This window comes from Enhydra lutris, unplaced genomic scaffold, assembly GCF_002288905.1.
Source record: "Enhydra lutris kenyoni isolate GAN:26980312 unplaced genomic scaffold, ASM228890v2 scaffoldscaffold94, whole genome shotgun sequence".
NCBI lineage: Eukaryota > Metazoa > Chordata > Mammalia > Carnivora > Mustelidae > Enhydra > Enhydra lutris.
The window spans coordinates 2,744,984-2,767,670 of NW_019154178.1; the positions used below are offsets into that span (position 1 = coordinate 2,744,984).

At 51.4% G+C, this 22,687-nt stretch overlaps 2 protein-coding genes across 2 annotated transcripts in view; both read right to left on the reverse strand.

Moving 5' to 3' along the window:
• The window catches only part of LOC111138964, an 11,362-nt gene extending 9,279 nt beyond the window's left edge, over positions 1-2,083 (reverse strand). Inside the window, exon 1 of the mRNA XM_022491005.1 lies at positions 1,645-2,083. Coding sequence (XP_022346713.1) covers positions 1,645-2,065 — 421 coding nt within the window. The 5' untranslated portion in view covers positions 2,066-2,083. The remainder of the gene's footprint in view (positions 1-1,644) is intronic.
• Positions 2,084-9,331: 7,248 nt separating this feature from the next.
• On the reverse strand, positions 9,332-19,004 carry LOC111138821 (SLAM family member 9-like). The gene is made up of 5 exons (XM_022490723.1): positions 18,587-19,004; positions 16,719-17,015; positions 15,060-15,191; positions 14,772-14,863; positions 9,332-9,400 (listed from the first exon to the last, which is right to left on the reverse strand). Exons 1-5 carry the CDS (start codon positions 19,002-19,004, stop codon positions 9,332-9,334), a joined length of 1,008 nt encoding a protein of 335 aa, XP_022346431.1.
• Positions 19,005-22,687: the final 3,683 nt, after the last annotated feature.

The following is a 22,687-nucleotide window of genomic DNA, read 5'->3' on the forward strand; positions in this document are numbered from 1 at the left end:
AAAAAAAAAAAAAAAGACATCCAGTAGATTTGACTCATGGCTACAATATGCCAACCCCTGATCAGGGAATTAGTAAAAATACAAACTTGCAACCTTCCCAAAACTCATAGCACATGTGACTAGGGAAAATAATACTTTCAAGCAGCTTCTTTAAAATACCTGAACTGATTAACAGGTAATAATTTAAATATAAAACCAAACAGAATTTACAAAGTGTTAGGAAGCACCCAGAGGTATTTAGAAAGCTTCTGCCTTTAGGAATGAATTTGTTCATCAGCTGGTTTATATGAATGTTTGTTATAGCGTCTTTTCAACGGGTGAGGGACTGTGAATCAAGCTTGGAGAATCAAACTCCCAGGAAAATTAGGTGTGTCTCTGTAGGGTTCCTTTACTTATTGCTGACCTTTACCCAGCTGCAGGACACCTGCTGAGTGTCTGCTGGGAACTGTGTGGAGCCGTGGGCAGGGGCCACAGAGGGTGGGGCCAGCAATGGGCTGTCAGGGGACAGCAGACCACACGCTGTTGCTCCAGTGCAAGGCAGAGAGAAAGATGGTCCAGAAGAGGACTGGAAACAGGAGCATTTGCCCACTGTGCGGGCGAAGGGTAAGAGATGGGTAGTGTGCCGAGAGTCCCCAGCGTCCAGGAAGGAGGAAAGACTGGGCAGCCAGGTAGGGTGGAGGGCAGCACATGGGAGCAGGGCACAAGGAGAAGTGTTGGAAACGCAGCTGGACATCCAGGGAGCAGATCCTGGGCAGGTTAGACTCCCTCTCATGAGGGCCATTGATCCTGTGGGGAGTAGGGGCGGGAGCAGGTTGGCTGTAGGCAGGGAAAGGACAGGAGGGTCCTGCATTTCTGAAAGCTCGACAGAGCAGTCAGGTGAAGAGGGATTTTGAGGGGAAAACCAGGGGAAGGGGAGACTGTGAGGAGGCTGCTGTGGTGCCCAGTGCAGGGGACAGATAAGAGAGAATTTGGTTGGGTGGACATCCTGGGCTCTGCTCCTCTCCTCCTTTTGTCCTGCTCCCCCTCCCCTGTCTACCCAGGTCTCTGCTCCTGGGGGTAGGGCATCGTCACTGGCCTGGGAGCTTCGGGTGCCAGGCCTGTGTCTCTTTCCGCATCTCCATTTTGTCTAGGATGGGGCTGCGTCCCATGGTCCTCCTGGTAAGAGTGCAGGGCAGGCAGTGGGAAGGGTTTTACCCAATGCCGAGTTCTAACCCTCGGTCTACATCCTGGAGTTGCTCCTCACTGGGCTGATGTCCTGGTTTCTTGTTTTATTTCTGCCAATCTCTTGGGTCACTTAAGAGTTTTTAAATTAGTTTTTGAAATAACTGGTTAAGAACCTTTCTGATACAATTTTGTATTCTGATAATCAGTTGTGCAATACTTTGCAATCGAAGATAGTTTTATGTTATCCTTTTGGATGGCTTCTTGCCCCTCCCCCATTTCATGTGTTTTTTAGTACTTTTTAAGGCATATTAGCTACTTTTTCCTAAGATGGCATCTTTAGAATTTAGCTTTTAGGGTTAGGGCATCAAAAGAGATGCAAATACTCCTAAAGAAGATTTGATTTTTTTTTTTTAAACCTATTTAGGCCAACTTACTTGAGATAAAGTGCTTGTTGGAAATACTGACTGGGGTTCACCTTACCATATACACAGAGTTTAAAGACTTCCTTCTGGGATTTTCCTGTGTGGAATTTGACCTTTGCTGTATATGATCCACTCATTTCCGTGGTGAGATTCCTAATGCTCAAAACTGCCGTCTCCGTCAGAGAGAAGCTGCTCCTGTATTTTTCCTCCAGCTCATACCAGTCAGGAGTGGCATTAGGTTTCCAGGACACCAGGATCTCTTCTTTCTCAGGCTCAGAATGCCAACTCCACTCAATCTCTCGGACATTTGGGTACAAGGAGGAGCTCAGCTGCAGCTGGACAGATGTCCCCACAGTCCTTTCCAGGGTGTGGGAGGTGCTGGGGTTGTCCACAGTCTGGAAGCTTGGTGAGGGAATAGCTGAGATGGGGAAGAAAAAGTGGACGAGCATTATGCTGCTGTAGGACCTGTGGTCCATCATATCACAGGCATGTTTACAAGAAAAGGAGTCTCTCCAGTTTCACAGATGAGGAGGCAAAGCTGTAAGCAGCTTGCTTAGATGCTGTCCTTGCCTAGAGCTCACAGCACTGGGCCCGGCACAGTGCTTTAAAACTTGAACTCAATCACAAGAGAAAATTTGGAAGGAACACAACCACATGGAGGTTAAAGAGCATCCTACTAAAAAATGAATGTGGCAACCAGACAATTAAAGAAGAATTTTAAAAGTTCATGGAAATAAATGAAAATGGAAACATGACAGTTCAAAACCTCTGGGATGCAGCAAAGGTGGTCCTAGGAGGGAAGTATATAGTGATACAAGCCTTTCTCAAGAAACAAGAAAGGTCTCAAGTACACAACCTAACCCTACACCTAAAGGAGCTGGAGAAAGAACAGGAAAGAAAGCCTAAACCCAGCAGGAGAAGAGAAATATAAAGATCAGAGCAGTAACCAATGAAATAGAAACAAAAATAACAGTAGAGCAGATCAATGAAACTAGGAGCTAGTTCTTTGAAAGAATTAATAAGATCAATAAGCCCCTGGCCAGACTTACCAAAAAGAAAAGAGAAAGAACCCAAATAAATAAACTCACGAATGAAAGAGGAGAGAACACAACCAACACCAAGGAAATACAAACAACTCTAAGAACATATTATGAGCAACTATACACCAGCAAATTTGACAATCTGGAAGAAATGGATGCATTCCTAGAGACATAAAAACTACCGCAACTGAACCAGGAAGAAATAGAAAACCTGAACAGATACATAACCAGTAAAGAGATTGAAGCAGTCATCAAAAATCTCCCAACAAACAAGAACCCAGAGCCAAATAGCTTCCCAGGGGGGTTCTACCAAACATTTAAAGAACTAATACCTATTCTTTTGAAGCTGTTCAAAAAATAGAAATGGAAGGAAAACTTCCAAACTCATTTTATGAGGCCAACATTACACTGATCCCAAAAATAGAAAAAGACCCCATCAAAAAGGAGGATTACAGACAAATATCTCTGGTAAGCATGGATGCCAAAATTCTCACCATGATACTAGCCAATAGGAACCAACAGTACATTAAAAAGATTATTCACTGCTGAATAAATTTATTCGCCACTGAATAAATTCAGTGGGATTTATTCCTGGGATGCATGGGTGGTTCAATATCCACAAATTAATCAATGTGATATACCACATTAATAAATGAAAGAATATTTAATGAAAGAAAGGACAATAACCATATGATCTTCTCAATGGATGCAGAAAAAGCATTTGACAAAATATGGTATTCTTTCTTGATTAAAAGTCTTCACAGTATAGGGATAGAGGGAACATACCTCAATATCATAAAAGCCATCTATGAAAAGCCCACATTGAATATCATTCTTAATGAGGAAAAACTGAGAGCTTTTCCCCTAAAGTCAGGAACATGACAGGGATGCCCACTCCCACCACTGTTGTTCAGCATAGTACTGGAAGTCCTAGCCTCAGCAGTCAGACAACAAAAAGAAATAAAAGGCATCCAAATTGGCAGGAAGAAGTCAAACTCCCAATCTGCAGATAACATGATACTCTATGTGGAAAACCCAAAAGACTCCACCCCAAAATTGCCAGTTCTCATACAGGAAGTCAGCAAAGTGGGAGGATATAAAATCAATACACAGAAATCAGTTGCATTTCTATATACCAACAATGAGATAGAAGAAAGAGAAACTAAGGAATTGATCCTGTTCATAATTGTACCAAAAATCATAAGATACGTAGGAATAAACCTAACCAAAGAGGTAAAGGATCTATACTCCAAAAACTACAGAACACTTATGAAAGAAATTGAGGAAGACACAAAGAAATGGAAAAACATTCCATGCTCAGGGATTGGAAGAATAAATATTGTTAAAATGTCTATGTTACCTAGAGCAATCTACACACTCAAGGCCATCCCTATCAAAATGCCATTGACATTTTTTACAGAACTGGAAAAAATAATCCTAAAATTTATATGGGTGGAAAAGACCCCAAATAGCCAGAGGAATATTGAAAAAGAAAACCAAAGCTGGTGGCATCAGAATGCCAGACTTCAAGCTCTATTACAAAGCTGTAGTCATCTAGACAATATGGTACTGGAACAAAGAGTCACAAGGATCCATGGAATAGAATAGAGAGCCCAGAAATTGACCTTCAACTCTATGGCCAACTAATCTTTGACAAAGCGAGAAAGAATATCCAGTTGGGGGCAGGTGGGGGGAGGGGGAGACAGTCTCTTCAACAAATGGTGAATTGTTGGGAGCCACATGTAGAAACCAGACCATCTTCTTACACCATATACAAAGATAAACTCAAAATGGATGATAGATTCAAATGTGAGACAGCAGTGCTTCAGAATCCTAGAGAACACAGGAAGCAACCTCTTTGACTCTTTCAATTTCAATTTCTTGCTGGACTCATCTTCAAAGGCAAAGGAAATAGAAGTGAAAATGAACTATTGGGATTTCATCAAGATAAACAGCTTCTGCACAGCAAAGGAAACAGTCAACAAAACCAAAAGACAACCTACAGAATGGGAGAAGATATTTGCAAATGTCTTATCAGATAAAGGGCTAGTATCCAAAATCTATAAAGAAATTATAAAACTTAACACCAAAAAACAAATAATCCAGTCAAGGAATGGACAAGGACATGAACAGACATTTCTCCAAAGAAGACATACAAATGGCCAACAGACACAAAAAAAGTGTTCAACATCACTCGGCATCAAGAAAATACAAATCAAAACCACAATGAGATCCCACCTTACACTAGTCAGAATGGCTAAAATTAATAGAAAGGGCTTTTGACAAGTATGGGTTTTTGATAGCTTCAAAAATCATAAAATTAAAATAAGTAAGAATTTCTGGAATTAACTTTAAAAAGTTGCATTCAAACAGAACAAAAATTAGTGACATGGGACTAAGTAAACTGAGGAAGATTACAGTGTGTGACTCTTGTTTAAAACAAGAGTTTGGTTCTCTAATATTTGCTCTTCCAGACTAAGGAAACTTTCTCTTAGACATCAGTGATATGCAGCAATAATTCTGATGTATTCCTCTGTGAACAAATGAATGCCTTTAACCTTTCTACCTGAACCCTCTGAAATTCAAAAGGTCTCAGTAAGTGTTCTTTCTTCCATGGCAATTATGGTCATTTGCATAACTTCAATAAGAATCTGTCCACCATTGGAAATGTTAGTTATTTTACCAAGGCTTTGACTTCAATCTCGTGTTTAGAGAGACATTCCCAGACTCAGATATGACCAAACAGCTTGAAGGAACTAAGGTTGGTGTTAGGAAGCTTGAAGCCAATAGAGCCCCTTAAGTGCCGGCTTGATACTGTCGCAGGATTGCAGGGTTCCTGTCTCACGAGGTCAAAGAATGAATCTTTGAAGGGTGAGTGAAGTGGGAGTTGGTCAAGTGAAGGTGAGAGAAGAAGGGAAAGAAGGAGCTCTCTAGAGTGAGAGGGTCCCAGATGGGTTTCACTGTGGCCTGTCAGCAGCAGCCTTTTATTGAACACTGACCAGGAAACTGAAACCTTGACCTCTCTGGCACAGATGAAACCGTGTTTACTTGTTCTTTGAAGTTTGGTCATTTTTCGTGGTCCAGCTGTAACTGTCCTAGGGACATCACGTCTCTGACATTTAAGACATAACAAAGTGGTCTAGTTATGTTCGCTTAGCTCTGGTTTTACACACCTCAGCATTTCTTCACATCTGGGATTTCTGTGAGCCTGGCCACGTAGCCCCCTGTGTGAGGCCTCACTGGAGGAATCAGGGGTCTCTTATCTCTCCTGTCTGTACCTTCACCACTTACCTGTCCCCAAAGGGACAGAACCTTTGGGCAGAAAGCGCTGTACTGGGATTCTGAGCAGTGACTGACTGTATGCTTTTTAATTAGTGGAGGTTAGGGATAGCACAAGTCTCCAGGGAATCTGGAAGCAAGATTTTCAGAAACTCGAAGGGGCCAGCTGCTTCCAAGACAAGGTTCCTTTAAACATGAAGACACTGAGGCAGCCACAAGGTCCTCGAGGAAGGTCGCACTCTGTATATTTCAGGGATCTATCAGTGAGCTGCAAGCTCTAAGGGATTGTGATTTAAGTTACATTTCTTTTCCCTTTGTTTCCCCCATCAATACCTTGCTTACAGAGCTACCAGCATCCTCTCCAGGTGAGTAAAGAATGTCACTCTGGCAGGACCATCACCTGCCAGATATGCTGGGGACCTCTTGAAGAGGAATCTGCGCACACCCACAGGTATTGTAGGCATGTCTGACGGCAAAGACTTGGTTTGGCTTTTGGTCTGGAGAGAGGCTGCTAGAAGTTCAACCTAGTGCACTATTCCTTATAAAAAGTTCCGGCAAAGCAGCTTCCTGAAGATCTATATGATCAATCACTATTCTTGCTGAGCGTATATAAATAATCAGGCCCAGTTTGTTCAAATTGGACTTGTTTCACAAATGAATTAGTCCAGATTTGGTGATCTCTGATTTAAAATGAGGGTTGTTGGAACACCTGGGCGTCTCTGTCACTTGAGCAGCTCCCTTCAGCTCAGGGTCCTGAGGTCGAGTCCCCACGCTGGGCGCTCTGCTCAGTGGGGAGCCTGCTTTTCCCTCTCCCTCTGCCCCTCCCCCTGCTTGTGCTCTCTCTCTCTCTCTCTCTCTCTCTCTAATAAGTAAATCTTTAAAAAATAAAATAAAAATGAGGGCTATTATAGAGACAAAATGTTTCAGTAATATCTTTGTAGTTACTAGATTTTAAGAATAGAGACTCAAGAAAACTGGATGACTGTTGTACAGCGGGGCTTCTCAGAATGAGGACTGTCCCTAGAACAACCAAGAGAGTTAAGTCTCTTTGCGAGACTATATGAAAAAGCTTTCCTCACTGTAGACCGATCAAAAGATGGAGACTATAACACCCTGTTAAATTATTCACTTGAGACCAGGTTGACTCATAAATCTCTGAATGAACAGGCAAACCGTATCCTCCCGAAACCCGAGCTGGCGGTTACCAGCAGCCTGCCCCATGCGGACCCCAGACAGCTGGTGTATGTAAAGGAGCGGACGTCTGACACAACAGGGGATTTAGCTCCAAAATGAAGGGGCCCCTGGTGGGTTGTGTTACGTACTCCTGCAGCAGTAAACGTAGGGAGAGCCTCCTTGTGGGCCCACACATCAGAATAAAACCTGGGTCTCCTTCATGGAAAACCAACGAGCACACTAACATGCCTTATTATTACCACAAACCTGTGGAAGCCCTCAAATTTCTCTTCAAATGACAATAAAGGACTGGAGGAAAATTTTAGTTAAGTATCAAAGGTCTTTTTAGTCAGGCTTCTCTTTCTCATTATAACATTAACCTTATTTTTGTCTTTTCTGGTTTCTCCCTGCCCAGTGCCCAGACTCCTTCATTACCACAGCCTCCAGCCCACAGACCAGCCTTTCTACCCAGGGAGGTTCATGTACATGCACTGGCTGCCTCTGCCTTTGGTGACTCATATATAAATGCCCCCAGCTGACCACTGTGGACCCATAGGTAGAGGCATCTCTACGCCCCCAATCAACAGGACAAAGTCACAGAAGGACACATCTCCCTCCCTCAGCAACCTTAAAGATGTAAAGGTCAAAACTGGTCAGGTGGGGGATGATGTGGAGAACGAAGGCAGAAGGAAATGTAGCTAAAAGCAAGGTCCTTACAACCTGCTGCTCACCGGCAATGCTAGAGGCAGGAAGCTCCCAACCATTTTAATATTAATGCCTTGCTAGGGGGAAAACACCGGGTTTGACAACAGCAAGACTGCTTGGACCCTGTGAGTCTCTTTTAGCAGATGAGGTCCTTTTCGACCCTCCCCTATCTTTACTTCCTCCAAATCCCGAAGTAAATAAATAGTTGCTCCTGAAAATCCCAGGCCAGCAGCTCTTTCTGGTCCTGGGCCCTGTCCCCATGCTTTAAGAAAACAACATTTTTGCACCAAAGATCTCTCAAGAATTCTTTCTTGGCCATTGACTCCAACCTCACTGACATTCCAATGGGAACCTGCAAGTCACCGTGGGTGCTCAGAGGCATAGACCACAGCTTGCCTGGCATCCGAGCAGAGGCACAGGTGCAGTGACCTTGAACCCTGACCCGTGGGGTCTGACCTGAGCAGCAGGGACACAGCGTCAGGACTGCCTGAGACTCTAGGACACCGAGTAGGGATGCAAGAACCACAAAGGTGCCTGGTGCGGGGAATGACCCCCCATCCAGGGTCAGCCGCGGTGTGGCGGGGTCTGGGGCTGAGGAAGACACACCGCAGCGAGTTGCTCCCAAACAGACACTTACCCGCTCGGACGCTCTTTCCCCTCTGGGGTCCTAGCGGCAGATGACGCTTCCTAGAGAATCATCCTCTCACCTGAGGGTTCAGTATATTTGTATAACGTTCAGCAAAGTCAGTTTCTGTTTCAGTGCCGTTGTATGTGGTTATGATCTAGGAAAGTCATTAGGGTTCAAAGCCAATGGCCAAGAAAGAATTCCTAAGATGTTTTTGGTGCAAAAAGGTGGTTTTATCCAAGCACAGGGACAGGACCCGTGGGCGGGAAGAGCTGCACTAGGCTCCTGAGGAGGGGCCCATTATATACTTTCAAGTCGGGGGGGGGTTAGGGAGAGCGTAAGTCTCTAAAGAATTTGGAAGCAAGTTTTCCAGGGTCTTGAGGGGGCAAACTGTTGTTGGGAAAAGGTCATTTATCACTATTTCATAAAACCTTAGACGTGAGACCCTGTAGATGTGTATTGGTGGGTCATATGCTTGGGAGATGATTGCCCACATATATCTTGGGGGGAGAGATAAAGGAAGTTTCCAAAGGAATTTTTATGTGTCAAAACAGACTCACAGGACCCTGGGGGATAGGTTAAGGTTGCCTTTTGCCCGTAGCAAAGAGTCAACATGAGGCAGCTGTGTTGGGTTGTGAACAGGAACTACATGATCAAAGAGAAGGCAAGTGGCCAGGCCTCTGGAAAAGCTGGGACTGAGGGAATTTCCAGAGACCAACTGTGCAGTGAAGACGGAGGCAGGAGCTCACCCAGCAGGACAGGTGACCTGTGCACCTGAGGGTCTGCGAGCCGCCCCACTCCTGTCTGTCTGTCTGACTCATATTGAAGCAATTTGTGGAGGGATTTCTCCCAGACTGCAGGACAGACTCTTTACTAGGAACAAGGAGATGGAGTTCCGATTACAGGAAGCCTGAGAAAAACCACTAGAAGGACGTTGGTGCCACAGTCCTTATAGGCTCCAGGTTCCCGGCGTTCATGCTCCCAGTGCCCTTCTGGAAGACACAAAACACACAGGAAAAGGACCGAATCCAATCCCATGAGAGGCTGGGAAGAGCTCTGCATTCTGGTGGTTTCTGCTGGCGGTCCTGTGTCCTGCCTCGAGGACACGTCAGACATCCGTCCACAATTTGCCTCCCGGACTTAGAGACCTACACTTAAACATGATGGTGTGATGCCATGTTCTTTGATTGTTTTAAAAAGTATCCTTTTGGTTTTTTTTATATTTTATTAATTTATTTGAGAGATAGTACAAAAGGAGGTGGAGGTACAGAGGGAGAAGGAGAAGCAAAGTCCCCAACAAGTGTGGAGCCCATAGTGGGGGTTAATCCCAGGACCCCGAGATCATGACCTGAACCAAAGTTAGACACTTAGCCAGTTGAGAAACCCACATGCCCCTATCCTTTTATATTTTTTAAGTAGGCTACACACTCATGAAGGGCTTGAACTCGCAACCCTGAGACCAGCATCTGATATAAAGCGTCAGATGCTCCACCAGTTAAAGCACCCAGAAGCCCCGAAACTTATCCTTTGAGGTAACATACAGAAGCAAATTTGTTCAGTTAGCTTTGACCAAAAAAAAAAGAGTGAGTTCGTCATGAAGCCATCCCTGCCCCAATCTGCTTGACTCCAAGTTGTGTTTCCAGGAAAGAGTCTTGTTTAGTCAGTGTTGAAAGACAGAAATGACATCCCTGGGAGAGCCATCTGGCCCAGCCGCTCCCCGTCCTCACCCAGCGAAGGCAGCAGGTAAGGTGACCCCCACGTGGCCAAGGCAGGAACACCTGCCCCCCTTCTCCGGGGCATGTCCGGCCCTTGTGGTTGCTGGGCAGCCCAGAGCACACACACGGGTCTAACTCGCAGAGCCGTCCTCACGCTGCCACACTCACAGCTCTCTGAGATCAGGGACAGATGGTGTGTGGGTTCAACAGTGGCAGAGCTCTGGGGACGCAGAGGAGCAGCCTGGACCACCTGCATCTCCAAGAACCCCCACAGGGCTCCCTGCCGGCTCAGCCACCCCACAGGCTGCAGGACCCGAATCAGGAAGCCCCAGCATTTGTGGGCAGAAGAGGAAAGAGATGCAGATTCGGCGGAACTCAGGGGGACAATGCACGAAATGGTTCAGGGTCTCTGACACGTCACAGGGACCGCCAGGAGCTTTCCTCCTTATACAGCTGCCAGGGAGACAGGAGAGAGCCTGTCCCCGCCCTGTCACTGCACTCGGGACTCTCGACACCACAGACACAAATGTGTTCATTTGACAGGCAAACGGGGTGGCCAGAATGTTCCATTTGCATTTGTGTGTTCAGCTGCGAGGACGACCATCTCTCGGGCTCCTGCACCTGATCGTCTCTCTCTGCGCGTCCTGTGCTCCCGCTCTTGGCTTGGGTAGGGACCGTGGTGGTGTGATTTCTCTCACTGATGGGCGAGGGGTCCTGAGCTTTTATAAAGAAAGGTTCCCTCAGTGTCCCCGTCTGTGTGGAGGGCGCAGGGTGGGAGCACAGGAGAGTGAGTGAGCTCTATGCTGACACGACCCCTCTCCCGCCCCAAAGGGAACGCTGTTCTAGTTTTCAACTGTTGCATCAGTGAAAACTGTCCATTAGGGAACAAGGACACAATGACATTTTTCCTCTTTTCCTGGGACTATTGGCCAGTTTCTGCTCAAGTGAGAAACATGTAGCACCGCACACAGGAGTGACCTGTGTCCCCGTGTCGGGCTCTGGCTGGAAGGGGCGCTGTTCCATTCACTCTCCAAGGAACACCTCGCCTTAGAGATTTTTCTATTCGACGGGTGAGGGCAACAGAGCTCAGAAAGGTAAAGCCAGTTCTCCAGCATCCGCACAGTTTGTCCAAAATCTTCCCGCCAATATGTGGCAGATGCAGAATGAGCGACCCAGCAGGTCTGACTGCAGAGCTCAGTCTGTCTCTGCACCGTGAGGAGCTGTGGGGACAAGGGCGGGTCCAGGCCCCCAAGTCAGATCCTGGTTCACAAGAGACCCCCTCCCCCACAAGAGCCTGGAAACAGCTGTAACCACATGGAGAGGCCACAGACAGATAAGAAAGGAAGGTTCCCTTACCCCGCCCCCAGTCCCCTGCAGACAGCGTCACGGCCCAGCTGTCCCTAATACAGGGGCCTTGGGAGGCTGTCCTGGCCCCTCACTCACACACACGCCCTCCTCAGCTGGGATCCGGGACACACGCAGCCTGGGGGGTGGGCAGGGGTGCACACAAGGGCCTGAGATTGTAGTCAGAGCTCCGCCGACAAAGCAGGACTCTGGAAAGTGAGACACTGAGCTACTGGTGATCTCAGCCTCGGCCCCCAGAGCAGGGCAAAGAACTGCCCCATCCCTAAGAGAGGTCTGAGGGTGGTTTCCCCGTCCTGGGGATGTGAGGGCATCCCAGACAGGCCCGAATACCCCCTTCCCTCCCTCAACCCTCAAGAGTCTGGAGAAATCAGGGTGTGGATACCAGCAAGCCCCCACTGCTCACCTGCCTCCCTCACAGTTGTTTCCTGCCCCCCTTGTCCCCCCAGCCACACCGATCCCGGAGACCCCCCACTGATCTGCCACTCACCCAGGAGGAGGCTGACCTGGAGCATCAGGGTCTGGGAGGGGAACTGGCTGCCCCACAGGGAGTCCATAACGGTGGGACCCAGAACACATCAGCTCCTCCCTTTTCTTTCCTGTTCCTGCCCTCCTTCCGCAACCCCCCTCTGCCCGCCTAACACCCAGGCCCCTCCTCCCTTTTAATGATTCACTAGCTCTGGCCTCAGGCTGCCTGATCAGCAACAGGCATGAAGATTTGAAAAATAAGGGCTTTTTCTGATGAAAATAATCCATGCTGATTATATAAAATTTGGAAAACATAGAAAATGATACAGAAGAATAAAGATCATCAGAACTCGAAATAATTTTGAAGGGATATGCTGATGTTTCCCCAAATGATTGGACCCCCTAGAAACTTTACTATGATGTCAGCCCCTTGATTTTCATGGGATTTATAGTCCATTTTCTGGTGCTTCTCTGTGTGCAGGGACATCTAGTATACCTGCTACTTTCTTCTCATTAACCACATCAACATGATGGAATCCCATGGGAGGTCAGCATGAGGACAGACGGGCTGAGACATGATCCTAGTTATGTAGGAGAGAAGGTAGGGTTCGAAGCCGATGGCCAAGAAGGAATTCCTAAGACCTCTTCGGTGCAAAATGTGGTTTTATGAAAGCACAGGGACAGGACCTGTGGGCAGAAAGAGCTACACTGGGGTAGGCATTTCCCATTATATCCTTTCAAGTTGGGAGGGGATTAGGGAGAGTGTAAGTTTCTAAGGAGTTTGGAAGCAAGGTTTCCAGGGCCTTGAGGGGGCGAGATATTATTCAAAAAGGTCATTTATTAACGTAAAATAAAACCTGAGTCATGAGACCCTTCGGATGTACCTTGGTGACCCATATGCTTGGGGGATGATTGCCAACACATATCTTGGGGAAATAAAGATAAAGGAAATTTTATATGTTAAGGTAAACTTACAGGATCCTGGGGAGGGGGTGTGGGGGGCTCAGGCTAGGATTGCCTCTTGCCCTTAGAAAAGTATTAACATCAAGGCAGTTGGATCCCTAAAGGAAAGTCACTCTGCCTGTTTCAAGGACATGCCACTGGGCTGTAGGAAATAAGGAAATTTAATATTTTTTCTTCTGCCTTTTTTCCCAACATCACTAGCAGTTATGATCCCAGCACAGCTGAGTTCCTCTGGCTGGAGGCAAACTGAGCGGGTCCGAATACAGGAGACCCTGGAGCTTGTCTAGGCAGAACCACGTGGGCAGCTCAGGGTAGGTCGTCTGCAGGGACAATGACATTCAACTTCACATGGTTGATGTGGGGGCTTGGGTGGGCTCCCCTAGCAGCCCAGACAAGGGACAAATTATTTGGGGGCAAATGTTTCTCATCTCCCACCAACAAGTATTGAACAGGTACCAGGAAGCAGCTCTGTCCACGTCACAGGTGATGGGACAGAGAACAAGGGGAAGCTTCTGCCCTCAGGCTGCCTGCAGGCTCGTGAGGGAGAAATTACACTGAAACGAAGGACCCCCATGAGTGTGAGCAGCATTTGTGAGCAGCAGAGGGAGCAGCTGAGAAAGGGAAGCAGGGAGAGGAGAGACCGTTCCTCATACAGACTGTATCTGCTCCCTTTGGCAAAAGAAATCAGGAAAGCAGGAACTCTACAGTGTTGGAGAGTCTCCCCTGGAGGAGAGTCGACCAGGACCCAGAGTCTGGTCTTTTCACTAATGTCCATGATTGTGGAGGTTTGGAAGGGGTGAGATGGCAGAGGAAGTAGAGGGGCCAGAGACATCTGGGTCCCTCTCCGCTCCACCTGGATGGGGACGCAGTAGAAGGAATGAGATCCACTGAGAGATTTATGGGCTGAGTCCTGACTCTGGCACTCCCAGCCCTGCTGCCTACAGAGTCAGCCTTTCTGGCTCCTTCTACTGATCTGTAAAGTGGGCACAAGGCTCCCCCCGCACAGAGAGTCCACCAGGACCCAGGGAGTCAGCAGCGAGCAGAATGTCTGAACAGTGCGGGTCGCAGAGCCCGCCCTCAGCAAGCAGGGACGATGACGAATTCACGTTGTCTGTGAAGAGCTCTCAGCGCGGGACTGACGGCTGGGGGTGCTCAAGACGGGCCCGGGGGGATGTTGTGATTCTCCACGGTTTCTCCCAGAGGCTGAGGGTCTGAAAGCTGTTTGATGTCGTACAGATGAGGGGACAGTGGGGGCCGTAAAGTGTTGTCACGTAACAGAGGCTGAGTGGTCCTGGAACAGGTTGGGACCAATTTATTTACTCAGTTTCCCTGATCTACCAGTGTGTGTCTCACGGGGAGCTTGTGCACAAGGATTTAGCACAGAAAGAACTGCTGGACCCATCGAGTCCCTGTTCAGAGCCGTCCGAGGTGGAAGAGGCAGGACCAGAGCTGCGGGCGTCATGCTCAGGAGACAGGGGTCCCTGGGGTCGGAGTCTCCTGCTTCTTATAATTACATCTTCCTCATGACCTGGCCTGGCTTGTGGACCTCACTGTAGACAGTAGTGAGAGAGTTCTCCTCTTCTAGATGTGTTTCTCCCCTACCCTGGAATGCAGACAGAGGATAGCATAAGGGGCACAAGAACCCAAAGAGACTCACACAGACCCAGAGCTGCTGACATGACCTCCCACAGCGCCCAGCAATTCACGGGATCCCAGAAGAATTTTCTTAGTTGATACTGCATTATGGGAAAGGGTACAGAGCAATTGAGGACAGAACTTGCAGGTGACTGGGATCAACAGGCACACACCCAGGCACAGAGGGACTTGGGAGAACTGCCTCCCCCTCCAGCCTCACCTTGTCCCTGGGGTCTCCAGACCCCTGTTGGGTCTGATCTGCATAGTGGATGCCACCATCCGGGTCCCTGGGCTCCTCCTGTGATCCTGCCCCTGAGTCACACACAGATGGAGCTTGAGTCTCAGCCTGGAAGCCTGTACCCTCCCCCTCCATGACCCCCATGGCCATGACCACACCTGCCAGCCTCCTGCAGGGACATTCCCTGAGCAGCAAAATGCAGGAGAAAAGAAGCCCAGAGTCCAGCAGGGGAAGGTGGTGTCTGGGTACAGGGAGGAAAGTGCAACCTGCCTTTCCCAGACTCCAACTTCTTCTTCCCACATCTCATCCAAAGGTACAGTCCAGCTTCAAGGATCATCAGTGTGACCACAATAGTCCCCAGGATGTCACGCAGGAGAGCAACAAGAGATGGTCCATGTAGATCTGTTTCCATCACACAGAGAGTGAAGAAGATTAAGGCAACAGAGAACTGAGGACGCCCATTGCCAGGCACATGGAGACTCTGAAAGGACCTGCTCAGAAGCTCGAGAGGGAGCAGCATGGCAGGGGCTCTCACTCAGCCAGTTCCCAAGCTCTCCTTCGGGCCGGGGTGCTGAGAGGAGCAGGACATGGTGCCAGCCCTAGAGGAGCCCCTCAGCAGGGGGAGGGCTGACACATGCCAGAGGCAGCCAGCCAGAGCCATCCCAGGGCACTAGAGCTTACAGCTTGTACCCAGGTCATTAGGGAGGGCCTCCTGGAGGAGGTGATGGCCAAATCTGGTCTTGAGGGAGGAGTAGGAGATTGCTGGGTATTCAGGGTGGGTGTGGCATCCCAGGAAGGCGACCCATGACCAAGTATAGCTATGACAACTCCCTAGCCCTGGGAGCTACTGGCACCCATTGGGGCAGGCCAGAGAGGTACCAGGAAGGAGGAACTGGGTGGGAGGATGAGAGGGAGGCAGAAGCCTCTTTCCAGAGGGCACAGTGGGTCCCTGAGCCATGAGCTTCCTCTGGGATCAGGGATACTGAGGCAGCAGGTCCACCAGCTGGTGGAGGAGGGGGTGGAGAGAGAGGTGGCTCAAGGGGAACCAAGTCATTCATTCATAGGGACCCACTAACTGTGAGCAAAGGGCCTGAGGCCAAGGCTGGGACAGGCATTCAAAGGAGAAGCAGACATGGCCACTGCCCACCAGGGGTTCAGGCTGCTGAGAAGACTAATCCTGGGCCAGAGCATCAGCTCCCACTGTGGGGCCATTGACTGCTCCTTAGGGGAGATGAGGTGTGAGGGCAGGACATCAGCAGCTCCTACAGGGCCCTGAGCTTTTGAGGCTAAGGAGCCCCAGTGCAAACTCTCTTCATGCTGGGACTGCCCCCAGCACGTGGCCCTGTGGGACTGCCCAGGTCACAGTCCCCCGGAGCCAGCTGCAGGAAGGGGATCGCTGGATGGGAATAAGTGGGGAGTGGAGGACTCCTGACTGTGGAGTCTGGAGTCAGGTCCCTCCCTGTGCTGAGGGCAGAGGGAGGGGCCTGAGCGGAGGCTGGCAGCCGAGGAGAGCGGGACACATCGGGAACGCAGGCGAGCATGTGGGTGTGACGTAACCAGAAATGGGCAGAGGAGCTGCGAGCCCTGAATCCTACAGGGAGTCACCGGCCCAGACCCCTCAGATGGCACAGACCACAGACACCCCCAACTCACTTTTCCTGAAAGCCACCCTAGACACACTCAGGATGATGGGTGAGGGCAGGGAGAGGTACCTGCTAGGTGCTGCCTGGACCAGCAGGGCTGAGGGCTGGAGAGCAGCACGGGAGCGACACCAAAAGACAGAAGCAGGTTGGATGTGCCTGCCAGAGTCCTGGATGGGATGACCAGATGGCAGGGAGTGACATAAACATGGGAGACAGAAGTCGAGAACTCTCACCCAGAGCTCCCTGAGCTGCAGGAGAGTCCCTCCCCTCTAGCAGGTGCACTCACCGTGGCCACAAACATCCCGAAGGTCCAGGATGACAGTTTTCTGGTCCCCCTGGTTGCTGACCACACAGGTGAGGCTGGGGCTGGGCCGGCTCAGGGGCAGGTTCACAGCCAGGCTCCAGGGGTTGGGGGATGGTCCTGGGGCCAGTCTCTGCTCCAGCTCCCTGGGGAGACCCTCGCTCTCCCAGTACACAGTCACATCCTTTCTGGTTCCCGTGATGTTACATTCCACTGTGACGTTGCACCCCCCTGGTGTGAGGGACAGAACCGTGGCCTGGATCTGGGGAAGGGGCACAGGCTCTGGGGCGGGAGGGACAAGAGGACAGTCTCAGGTGAGTGTAGAACATCACAGCTCCTGCTTTCTCCTGCGGATTCTCCCTGAAGCTCTGGCTTCCTCCCCATAAGGACAGTGAATGCATTTTACAGATGACAGGAAATTGACAGAAATATACAGCAGGGTCATTAAGGAAGGGAGCCACTGAGTTCAGCTCTATGTGATTTCACTAGACTGAGCACGTCTTAAAATTCTCCCAGGACAAAAAGACACTGTAGTTGTCTACCCATAACCAATCAATTCTAAGAGATTGAGGTGTCACCAAGAAGAAAGAGAAGTTGGAAAGGGATTTTCCAGGTCCAGAACCCAGCCCTACTTCTCCTGTTCAGATGGTTCCTGGGACGGCAGAGCCCATGGTACAGACGGCTCTTGGCCAGCTCTGGGAGCCCAGAGATCAGCCCAGGCTCCCACCAGGAGAGACCGTAGTGGGAGTCACTAGGAATGGCCTTCCTAAGTGTGGTTGCAAGATGCCCTGAATTTGGAGTCCACATGGGAAGACAATGGACAGACTGACAGTCAGTCTTGGGGATCTCAGGGACCTGAGTCTGCGAAGGCCACTCTCTCTGGGGCAGGACGTCTCCCTGTGAGGGCGGGAGGGGTGCAGGGTGAGACAGCTGCTCCCTGAGGGTCTGGGGAAGGGCTACCCTGTGAATTCTCCTCCACCCGTGGAGGTTCAGAGCTGGACTGTGCAGTCTGTGAGTGAGCTGACTCGGGCTGGGCTGAGAAGGATGAGGGGACGGGGCGGGGAAAACCACACGCAGGATTCCGGATCCTGCTAGGTGACGACTGTCCCCCAACCATGACCACGTGCTGACCCTCAGAGCCCGCAGGTGTCTTAGGTTCTAGGGCAAATGGGAACTGAGGCTGAGAACCAGCGGACCCTGGACTAGAGATGGTCTGGATTCCCCACACAAGCCCCATGTGATCACAGGATCCTCACAAGTGGGAGGAGGCAGGAGAGGAGGTGGGAGGGACGCAGTGTCAGAGGGACTCATCCCACCAGTGTCACCTGTGAAGGGGGAAGAAGGGACCACGATCCAGGGGGTGCGGATGCCCCTAGAAGGGGGAACAGGAACAGAAGCGGATTCTCCCTGGAGCCTCCAGAGAGGAGCACAGCCCTGCTGACACCTGGACTCATGGCAGAGGCTCTGGGGTCTGACTCCTGCCCTACAACCCAGGAGGACCCCCGGGGGGGTGGTATGGTCAGCCACTGAGGCGCCGTCACCTTTTACATCAGCACTAGACAGCAAGAGTCCCACTAAAGGCCCAGAGTCCTAGGGGACAATGAGTGTTAAACGGCAAAATCCCCATTTCCCCCCATTCTGTGTTCCCTCCTGAAGCACAGACGTGATTCGTCCCTGGTGTGAGTCTCAGCTCTGCCTGCATTTGTGGTGACCTCACAGCATCTATTTTCTGGAAGGAAGATCGAGTCTGAAGGCTGCGGTCTGGAAGGAATCCTGCAAGCGTGGTGCATGGTTACTGTGAGGGACGGAGGAAGGGCATCAGCTGTGGGACTGGGGGAGGGGCCGCCACGTACCGTAGACCATCAGGTGGAAATCTTCGTCATACTCTATTCCTCCAGTTAAAGAGACTCGAGCCCAGTACAGCCCACTGTCTTCAAGGGTCAGATTGTCAATCCTTAGGGTCGTTGTGTTGAACACATGGACCCTCTTCTCAAACTTGTCCTGGAAGTTGACCCATTCTGGAACATCTCTCCCAGGAAACACGTGCAGCATGACTATGTAATTTGATCTGGATACGACGCCCCAAGACATCTTCTCCAGCTCAAATTCTGGAGGTAATTCTGGTTTTCTGATCACTGGAAACAGCGCAGAATCTCCTTGAGTTCCCTTCAGAGTAACAAAGATTCCAGAATCGTCCACTCCAGACCCAGGGGCTCCAGGACTCTGGGTCACAGCACTGCAGACACCTAGGGCATAGGACACAGAAAACATGGGTGGTTTTCATTAGGAATAAAGGAGAAAACCCTAGAACCTATCTTCCTGAAATCCATCCCATGTGCCCACTTGACCTGAGAAGGCAAGAGAGTGCCATGAATTTGGGGCGAGGGTGGAATCCCTCCTGGTCCCAGAGGAGCATCCCCTTGACCAGGTCACGGGAACTCGCTCACCTGCAGTGTCCTGACCCCTGACAGCGAGGGGACGAATGTCAGGAGATCTAGATTCTGAAGCACGAACACATTTTGGGGGCCACAGAGAGTGCATTTCTGCAGGAAGCAGGTTCTCACGGGGTTGCAAAGACCCCTCATGCCCACAGGCCGTGCGAGCTGTCCCAGGAGGGGGGCCACTTAGAGGGGACTCCCCTCTAAGGAGCAGAGTGCCACTAACGTGATGGACGGCCCTCAGGGACAGCAGGTCCGACAGGAGTATGACCCCATCTTACTGTGACCCTGTCTCCTGCTCGCTGTGACAAAGCCCGCCGCCGTATTGTGGGCGGCCCCGTGGAGAGACCCCCACAGGGAGGGAAGGAGGACAGCCTCTGGCCAACACCCAGGGCAGGTGAGGCCTCTGTCCCTCATCCACAGGAAGTGCGCCTGCGGGAGGCTGGACGCCCAGCCTCCTGGGTGACCCTTGAGCTCCCTGCAGCCCCAGCCCAGACCTAATGTCCATCCCAGTGGACCTGAGGACCCAGCCGTAGTCCCCTGGGTCCTGATCCACACAAGCTAGGAGCCCACACCTGGTGTGTGTCCAGGCACTGAGGGGCAGCAGGTGACCCCCCACAGGTGACCACGGAGGCGCTGACGGAGGTGGCGCCCTGTCCCCTTCCAGAGCAGGCCTGCAGTCAGGCTCGGCAACACTAGGCTGCTGTCCCTCACACGTCCAGGAGCCCCGGGTCTGAGGACAGGGGAGCTCCCCGGACTGAGGGAGGGTCTGCCACACGGGCGAGGCTCCCTGCCCTGATACCTGCCACAGGGGCCACAGCAGGGACACAGACCGTGGAATCACCCCTGGAGGTGTCTCACCATCTAGAAATAGCGGGATCTCTGCTCGTGTTTGTTGGCTGTACTCGTCACCTGGCCTGGCCCACTGCCAGGGAGGAGAAAATGTAGTGGAGACGATGATCGTCTGGTGAGCTCGCTGCGCCTGCCAGCAAGACAGGGCTTCTGTGTAGACAGCACGCATGGCTGTGCAGACACTGGGATGACACATGGGGGGTCTAATCAGCCAAAGGCAGGTCCATCTCAGCCTCTGACAGACCCTGCTCATCGTCCTCCTGAGAGCGACCCCCGCAGCTCTCCCCCGAATAATGCTGAGGTTCCCACTGGCACGGTGATCAAGCTTTCTGCCCTTTGCCAAACTGATAAGAGAAAATTATGTCACATTATATTTAAGGAACATTTCTCCTGTGAATGAGCCTGGCAGCTCCTCATGAATTAATGCACAGAAAACGGTGTCCCGTCACACCCGCGTCCCCACCCAGTCCACGGCCATGGCCCATCTCGTGTGCAAATACGCAGAGTGTGGTGCACACAGAACGCCAACCCCGAGTCAGAGAAGCTGCCTTTGTTCCAACAGGGGGACGGTGCCTGGGGCTCCCCGAGGGACAGCAGATCTGTCCCCAGGGTGGCACCTGCCCGCGGGCTGCTCCCCAGGAATTCTGAGCCCACAGTGTCGCTCTCAGTGCCTCCAGCGTGGGTCAGAGGGGTCCACCCCAGGGGACAGGGACACGGACGCTGGCGTTTCTGCCGACCACGGGCAGCACCGTGCGGCTCTGGCCAGGCTATTCCTGAGCGGCTGCTCCGTGCCAGCCCCCGCTAAGGCAGCTCACTGTCCTGAGCAGGCCATGCACACCGGGGTCCACACCCTGCTCAGGAGCAGAGACAGAGACAGCAGAGGCCCGAGGACTGCAGGGAGCCTCGAAGATGCATCCCTCCCCCCTTGGAGGGCGGAGGAGGTGATCACTGGTAGTCCTGGGCTCTGGGTTCTGACGTGGCCCAAGCAGACTCCCTGGCTGTCTGTCCCCGTCAGAACACAGGACGAGGGCAGGACAAGAGGGAGACATGGAGGAGAGGCCTCGGAGAAGCCACAGGACAGTCCTGTCCAGGGGGAGACCCCCCAATCCAGGATGTCACAGCTGGAGGGCCTCAAGGGGAACTTTCACAGAGGAGGGGCTCCCTCAAGGGCAGGAGGGGGTCTGGTCTAGGTCACACAAGGCAGAGCCAGACCTGGAGCCTGCTTCCCTCTCCCCCAGCCCATTACCTCCCCTGTAGGAAGCTACACCACCCATCCTGCCCTCCCCAACCTCTGCAGCCCCGCCCCCGGCCTCCCCTGCCCTGCCCAGGGCTCCTCCCTCCAACCAGCACTGTGGTCTGGTCTGTGGTATCTGAGAAGATCTGGAGTCTCACCCCCCAGCTACTGTCCCAGGAGAGGGGACTCAAGTACTTGGTGGGCTTTGGCAGGGCAGGTATGCGGGGCTACCTGAGGGTTAACCGGCGCCTGCTGGAAAGGGGGGAACCCGGGACAGAGGAGGCTCAGCCCTCGGGCTGTGGGGGAGGAGCGGCCCCGAAGCTGGAAGCCCACTCAGGACGGGAGGAAGACACGACAGTGCTCAGATCTGCAGAAGGTGCTGACGCCAAAGAGGGACAGAAGGTCAGGGGCGGGTGCCGCGAGCAAGAGAGCCCGAGTTTATTTAAATTAGATGAAACTTAACTTGCCACCATCAACGTAAAATTTTGTCAATTTCTCTGTTTTCCTTCCTTCATTCCCTCCCTCCCTCCCTTCCGTCTTTGCTTTCTTTCTCAATCTTCCAACCTCGATGTTTATGGACGACACTGTGTAACTTCCCGTACGTCTCCAGCTCAGTAAAATAGGGAAAGTGGAGAAAGCCCACACGCAGACAGGACGGTACCCGCTAACCTGGTCTCCGCGCCGTGCCAGCCTCATTTTCTAATGCGGAAAGACCTGTTTGCAAATGTCCTCTGATTCCAGAAACGTCCTAGATTCCCTGCGGCCCAGGGAGGGCTGCTTCACTCAAACCAAACATTACAGACAGTAACAGCCTCCCCTACCCTCCTCAGAATTCAGCTCCGAGGGTCTCAGGGTTTTCTCCTTTGTTCTTATTTAATGTGTTACACAGAAGCACCTGGACTCCGATGGAGTAAGAACCAGAAAGTGGGGCCCTGGTTAACACAGTGATATAGTTGCCTTTTTGGAGCCCTCTCTGTTTCTCTCCTGCCCCCCTCCCCCGCCTTGGGTCACCCCCACCCAGAGCCCAGGTCAGCAGTCTCCCGTTCAGGGCTCACCCCTACACACAGCAGGTGGGCGCAGACCCTTGAATTCTGCGGGCTCTTTCCTTCCTTTGCAAACAGAATGTCACTGGATTCGGGGCCTCATCTTGCCCAAGGAGCCAGACTAGCGCGACCCCTCCAGCTCAGACGGGGGCTCTGGGTCGGCCCCTCCTGCACACGGCAGCTGCAGAGGCTGCCGGTCCCCGTGCACGGCAGGGGGGATGTCGGTCCCCACCCCGGGTCCCCGCAGCCACTCCTCTGTCTCCTCCATCCTCTCCCCACGAGGCTCCGGGGTCTCCCAGTCTCACCGCCCTGGGTTCGGGGGTGGGGGATTTCCTTCATGCTTCCAGGCAGCCGGGTCGGGGTTCCCAGCCTGGCCTCAGCCCAAAG